The 7,073-nt window shown below is 40.3% G+C and overlaps 1 protein-coding gene and 1 long non-coding RNA gene across 2 annotated transcripts in view; one reads left to right on the forward strand and one right to left on the reverse strand.

Moving 5' to 3' along the window:
* The window catches only part of LOC117950360, a 340,112-nt gene that overhangs the window by 244,551 nt on the left and 88,488 nt on the right, over positions 1-7,073 (reverse strand). The gene's annotated exons all lie outside the window — the stretch shown is intronic.
* si:ch211-212d10.2 (uncharacterized protein LOC557710 homolog) lies at positions 4,217-6,524 on the forward strand. The gene is made up of 3 exons (XM_034881319.1): positions 4,217-4,766; positions 5,192-5,307; positions 6,109-6,524. The coding sequence occupies exons 1-3, from the start codon at positions 4,577-4,579 to the stop codon at positions 6,241-6,243; spliced, it is 441 nt and encodes a 146-aa protein (XP_034737210.1). The 5' UTR covers positions 4,217-4,576; the 3' UTR covers positions 6,244-6,524.

Here is a 7,073-nt window from a genome sequence, read left to right on the forward strand (position 1 = left end):
TATCCATGTCTTATCCAACATTGATATGAGATCGGGAAAAGAGTGTCGAGTTGGCTCCGTCCCATTTCTCCTATTTCTTCACTGAATTGGAGGATTTTCTTCATGACAAATGATCCCACTGCACTTATTTCAGGATTTGTGTGGCAAGTCTCAAAGGAGAGTTTAGGCTATTCCCTTATGATTTGGTGTTTTTATTATATTGTCCACACTGTGGACTTAAGACTTGGTATGGACTGAGGTTGACCCTAATCAGGGTCCTCGATTCTTAGGATCTGATATTATTTTTGAGGGGGGCGGGAGTCATGCTGCAAAAACAGGAGGCCCAGTCCTATTGTCAACCTAAGCACTAGAACTTTTCAAGCTTTGGTCAAAGACACACACTTACTTTCTTGATAAGACTTAAATGTGAAGATTGACACCACTCTCATGTCAGTATGGTAAATATGAATCTACCAGCAATCAGTTAGCTTAGCACAAAGCACAAAACAGCTGGCCTTGCTCTGCTTTTGGGTAACAAACTCACTTATTAACGTGTTACTGTGTATCTTAATAAATAAATAAAAGTAAATATAACACGTGTTTCAGGGATTTTGTGCCAGACTATTTCTTTGCCAGGCACAGGGACTTCCTGGAGTCTTGTTGTTACGGTTATCTTGCCTGGCAACCACCAGCCAAGAAAGAACTCAGATTTAGCCTACCTTAAAACAGAGCCGGGCAAGCTGTTTCTCCCTGTTTCCAGTCTCTGTGCTGAGCTCAACTAACTGTTGGTTGTAACTTAATTTCAGTAAAAGGCTTTAAGTTGTCCATCTCACTCATGTCTGACAGAAAAAATTATCTATTAATTATTTAAATTAATCCAGCGGACACAGGCCATGTAACAGCTCCCACAATAGCCAGCCAACAGTATTCTTACGCCTCAGGTCTATTTAGATCAGTTTAACACATGGAACTACAGTGATTGTTTGTTTGGAGTGCTGCTAAAGTGCAGGTGATCTACTGTACATTGAATACTGTGCGTTTGTGCATCCCCTGTGAACACAGATGGAGGACTGAACGGTTCCTGGAACTGCTGCTATGCTAACACTCTGCTCACGCTACGCCTCCCATGTAGACGGGTTGTAAGAGTGCTGCCGATCGTCTGATGTAACTCTCTGCAAGAAGGAAAATAGGTATATTTTCCCAAAGTGTAACCACTCCTTCAAGAGAGCGTGAGAGCTTAAAATGCTTCACGAGGAATGGGCTGGCACTAAAAAAAAGGATATCTCTTGGCACCTGAGTGCGAAACTTACAATTCTTATGTAGTTTGTTAAAAGTTTGCTGCTCTTTTGTTTGCTTAGAGCATGTCAATGGCGAAGCAAATTGAGCCTTCATAAAATAGACTAGACACAGTGCTTGCTGCTGTATGTGATGCACTGGGCTTCCTGTTATCCCTATTTTTAACATTAGAACACTAGGAATTTTGGGCAATTCCCTCAAGCAAAGCCAGCTGCATTGCAGACTTACATAAAGTGTGCATGAAGAGCTCAAACGTTTAATAAAGAGCTCTTAAGTACTTATCGTTTTCACAGTGGGACCGCGCAGAGCTTTGGGGCTTATTGGGAATGCAGGTCTGTGAGGGCAGACTGGGCCCAGCAGTCAGTTGTGGGTTCAGTTTCCTGGGCACTTAACATCAAAGATGAGTCTGGATTTGCATTGAAGTGACATTACGGCATTATGCCTATTCTTGTTAAACCGTTATAGAGGACCAATCATGTACCACTCAAACAATATTGTTATCCATGAGCTCCTTGTAAATCACGCTTTCCTCATGTTGGTACATGCAGGCAAAGCAAACAGGTAGTGGTGTTTTGAGCTTGGCTGAAGCATTTGCTTAGCTAATAAAAACCACATTGGCTGAAGATTTTCTCTTCCCTCCATCTTTGGCGGATGAGTTAAGAGATATTTGAGGGTGGTTGCTGGGTTGTGGACAAGACAAGGCTAATGATAGATAGTTTTGGGCTCAACTCTGTCTTATATCATCCAAGTCAGACGTTTTTTCTACTTTCTCTGCACTGAATTTGCCTTATACAGATAGAGACAGTTTCACTGTCCAGTGGTACTGCAGAAGTCAAAGAAATTTATGGACTGAGCTATCCTCATTTTGGCCTGTTTCTCACTGTCTGCATCTTTGTTTACTAATCTCATCCAGCCTACTGATTCATTTTTTCCACAATACATCATTTTGATGGATGTAATTACTTCTTTTTCTCTCTCTCTAAAAACTGAAATCATTTGGAGCTCATTTAATTTGAATAGCAGCGTGTGCCTGGCAGTTTTCTCACCTACCAGCATGCCAAGCAGCAGAGCTGTTGGTAATGTCCGTCAGTTCGTCAGTGCCACCTCAAACTTGCAGACTGTCCACTTCACTGTACAGCTTTTTGGCTGAAATCCCTTAGGGACCATTTCCTAACCTCGGACCCAACCCTCTGATTGGTAATACTTGGCTGCATTATTGAAAATAAACACCTTTGGTGATTTTCCAAACCCTGCTGTATAAGTGGGGCTGCATGATTCAAGTCTACTGTATCTGTGCTAATCAGCATGCCTAAATATTCCCAGATGTGTTTTAATGCTGCTGGTTATTCGGGTTTTATTCTGTGTGTTTTCACAAAAATGCTATAATTGGGAAATGTTTGCAAAAAACATGCAACGATTTTTACAATACTGTTATACTGTTAATACTGTTGCATGACAGGCTTGTTCATAATATGTAGATGTTAATCAAACCTTTTGGTAATGGTGGTGGGCTCAGTCTGTCTGAGGGGCAAGAGCACCGGCTGCATGCAGAATGTTTTCTGGCATGTAGGGCAGCCTATATGGCTCGGCATTGCGTTTTCTAGACTGGAAGGGCACTGTGCAGGGCACTTAATCATGTTTTCTCTACCACGCGGTAATTATTTTTTCGAACATTGTGGCACACAGTGTAGCTTCAGCATTCACACATAATATATCTACATAAGACTTTAAAGGTCCCAGGAGGAGATGAATGTAGATTGAGTTATAATGATGAAAACCTGTCAATCCGCTTAGGCTGTTAGCCTAGAGCACAACATGTTGGAGAACTCAGTCACTTAGCTCAGGTTTCTTTACACTGGCTCTCCTCATTCTTCAGTGATTTTACTTCACATTTACTCTAGATGAGATCCAACGTCTGACAAGACGCAGTACACATTCGTTCTGCTTGCCCATGACACGTTTTCACAGCTCTCCTCTGCGCTCAGCCTTACATGAGACGGTTTCTCAAAGTGAGGAATCAGAACACGTGGCTTCTGTTATGCATCACTCCAGTCTAGACTGTAACTCACATTCTGGACTAAACTGCCAGCAGGATTGTTACTGGCACAATAAAGCCATGGAGACAAAGTGAATCAAAGTTGAGGAAATACAGATCATCATTTGTGTGTTTTTGGTTATTGCCAATTGGACAAATTTGTAGGTGGCAAAACAATCAAATTCAATGCTACTGGAAAGGTCAGTTTTATACACTGGTGGTAATTATGAGTCATTAATCTTCTTTGAACTTAGACAGATGGCCATCTTATTCACCAATATAAAAGGTCACTTTAAGGTTAAGCTGATTGAAGTTGGATATCCTGTTTTAAGACTTATCTTTCTAAGAATATGTTCTATCTGTTCTATCTTACTTTTTTTTGATAAGGTACTGCTGACTGATATGGATTTTTTTTGCAGCGAGTTGCAAGTTGCAAGCTCAACAACTTAAACACTGGCAGATACACAGAGCTCCCAAACTATTAGTTATAATGTTAAGAACCTGCACTGTGGAAAACTCAACCTCAAGAAATCAGCCAAATCCCTGTCTGGAGCACAGTAGGCTACACATGGAGTCTGCCATGAAAGAACAATAGCAGGCTTTATAACTGATTATCAAAAATGGCTTTTAGGTTTTGCACAGTACATAAAAAGTAATGTTCCATATTTACCACACTCTTTGGGACCAACTCCAATACTCTGTGTATTAACGTTTTCTCAATAAACCCAATAGGGCAACTAAGAAAACCTAGATAATTGGTCTAGTTTCAGAGTTAAATTGTTTGAACACGAAACAGTGTCACAGACTGACCCTACTCAAAGAACAGCAAAGGTATGTCTGAGTCTATTCATATTTAAGCAGGCATTTATAAAGGACAGCAGTCCCCCCATTAAGTTCTTTGCTAACATGAAAGGCCCGTTTTTAGCAAGCTTGTTCGGGCTGCCCCGGTTATTTCAGAGCAGCTGTAGATTATACGTGAAAATGATTAGCCAAGAGCATAACACATCAGTGGGTTTGTGAGGAATATCTGTGCTGCTTATTCATTGTTAATTTGCATGTAGCGCACAGCGTGCCTCTGAGCGGCGGCTTGCCGGCAGGCTGCAGCCCGGATGAAGGCACCTCAGTCCCGCAAACCGTCGCACCACTCGGCCTGCTGGGTAATTTGGAATTTTTTCACGGAGCGAACTGCCAAATGCATTTGCACCGACGGAAAAAATCTGCGCTGTAGTAGCTCAACCTAGGAAACCAGTACATTTGCCGTTCCTTATGGCTTCTGGCTCCGGAGATGAAGACGGAAACCAGGAAGGCGTTTCCTGGAGACTCATAGGCCCGGCAGCGGGGCTCTCCAAGAAGCGCTGCCGTCTAATGTACTCCTCCCTCGGCTACGACTCTGATGTCTGCCTCTTCTACGTGAAGGGGGAGTTTTTTGCCATGGATGCTCGCTGTTCACATTCCGGTAAAGGCACAATATCAATCTCTTATATTAACCATTTAGCTTTCTCTAAAGGCAGAATAATGCACAATGCATCCCGTTTTAATAAATGTATAATACTCTAAGTCTAAGTCTAAGTCTATTTACAGTAGCCTAATATATGGAGAATGTAGGCTGTTGTAGCTACTGAATTCTTCTGGGGATTAGACTTTAACTGTAAGCTATGCAACCTACAACAAAGTATAAGGATATATTTAGCCCATTTAGCCCTAGCTGGTAGCCTAATGAAAGCTCTATATGACAGCCCCCTGCTGCCATAGACTTTTCATCTCTTATCAGTCCACGCCATATGTTATGCAAGCCTCACAATTACATTTTCCTACAAGAAAGACAGCAAAAGTCATTTTGTCGTTTTGAGAAGAAGAAATTGTATTTCCTGTGTCTCCCAGGTGGTCCTCTGTGCGAGGGGGACATTGAGGAGGCTGATGGAGTCCTGCAGGTCTTCTGTCCCTGGCACGACTATAACTTTGACCTCAGAACTGGGAAGTCAGGGACCTCCTTACAGGTCAGTGACAGAAATGTGTCCTTATCTCCTTATATGTCTCAGTATACAAATACAATAGTAGTAAAAAAACATAAATAAGACCTCAAACATCCCAATATATCATTAGTGCTTAGTGCACATAGCTATGCGTTTCAAACCTCTAAACAATAAAACAAAATCATATAAAAATGTCATTGTATCCCCATCTTCATTTGCTGACTGTACCTGGAAGTCAAACTGAACATTTGCAGTGATATGTAGACAAATCATCCACTTCTATTAGATAATAATACTAATAATAATTCATAACAATACTAATAATAATAGTAGTAGATTTTATTCAATGGCGCCTTTCTCGGCACTTAAGGACACCATACAGGGTATACACACATAAGACATTTTACCACGTGAACACTGATTGACATGGCATAAGAAATCATAGCTCATGAGTTAAGATTAAGTCCCTCTTTTGTTTTGTAAAACATTTTTTCTCCCCGTGTTAGCATGCAATGAACAGTCCAAACAAGAGTTTCATATTCCATAAACATCTTGTCTTTTTTCCACTAATCATTTGTATAAACTGTTGTTCCTCTGGTACATCACAGCAATGTCATCTATCAAGCAGTAAAAAAATAGAAAAATATATATTTAGATGTTCTGAGAGTTTTCACAAGACATTTAGCTACATTTCTAACTTTTCAATGGTGACATTAAATACATATGTAAGCTTATTTGTACCCAAGTGAGTTCCTCTGTAGCACATGATGGCGTGTTTCTTCCAGTTCTTATGTCGTTTTGAATTTTATGTTTTGATTTTTACAGCAACAAGTGTATGAAGTCAAGCAGGAGGATGGCAACGTGTATGTAAAACACACCAGTCTTCTCTCCTTGGAGCCTTTTCCTGCAGATCAGAAGAACAGCCTCCGTGCAACAGCCTCATCTTCCAGCCCGTCATGATGCCGCTGTTAGAGGTCTATTTTTAAGACTTGTTCCACGAAACCCAAGCCATCTGAAGCATTCCTTCGCCTTATCTACCATTTTCACAGACCGTTTCTACGTTGATTGCTCTGAACTCAGGGTGATATGGAGAGGATTGTCTGAAGAGTACATGACATCATGAAACAACTTCAGAGTTTTTCTTGCTGCCATTCCAGGTAGAGACTTCTCTCAAGCTCACTGCTGCCCTCAGTACCACACCTGACAGTATGAAACATGAAAACACAAAATGTTACTAACATACGGTATTTCCTGAAGATAATAATTATATAATTCCTGATAATAATATTACAGTGTCAGTTCTGAAGTTTTTATTTTACATTTGGGCGATGAAATTTGCACAAGCCAATATAGATTTAGTTTAGTTGAAACGCACTAACTACCAAAGTGGATCTGCAAATATTTCAAAACTTTCCATCGCAATCCTCAGATTCTCTACTTCTCCATCTATTGCTAGTCTTGTTGCACTTGTATGCACTAGCAAGCAAGTAATGTTATCTCAAATCTACTATACATAATGATAATTTTCAGAAATAAAACAATAATTGCAGTGATAGGCTACATTCACATGCAGATAGAAATAACTAGTTAGATGTTCTACAAATGCAGTTCGAATAGACAACAGGAACAAAATGAATAGTACAGATGTGCAAAAAACAAAGATTATCATCTTGATTTATTTTACAAAACACTTCCATTCTTATTACCAGTTGTGGTACAGTGTTTTTGGCAAGATTCCACTCAGTGGAAACATTTGTAAAATCATGTAATAGCAGAAGTGTATTGATAAG

Source organism: Etheostoma cragini, chromosome 9, assembly GCF_013103735.1.
Source record: "Etheostoma cragini isolate CJK2018 chromosome 9, CSU_Ecrag_1.0, whole genome shotgun sequence".
NCBI classification, from domain to species: Eukaryota; Metazoa; Chordata; class Actinopteri; order Perciformes; family Percidae; genus Etheostoma; species Etheostoma cragini.

What these genes read in the sequence shown, in the direction of transcription:
- si:ch211-212d10.2 (XM_034881319.1), top strand. Translation starts at nt 4,577, where the DNA reads ATGGCTTCTGGCTCCGGAGATGAAGACGGAAACCAGGAAGGCGTTTCC. An exon ending in TGCTCGCTGTTCACATTCCG is followed by an intron (nt 4,767 to 5,191) that starts GTAAAGGCACAA and finishes TGTGTCTCCCAG; the next exon opens with GTGGTCCTCTGTGCGAGGGG. An exon ending in AGTCAGGGACCTCCTTACAG is followed by an intron (nt 5,308 to 6,108) that starts GTCAGTGACAGA and finishes TGATTTTTACAG; the next exon opens with CAACAAGTGTATGAAGTCAA.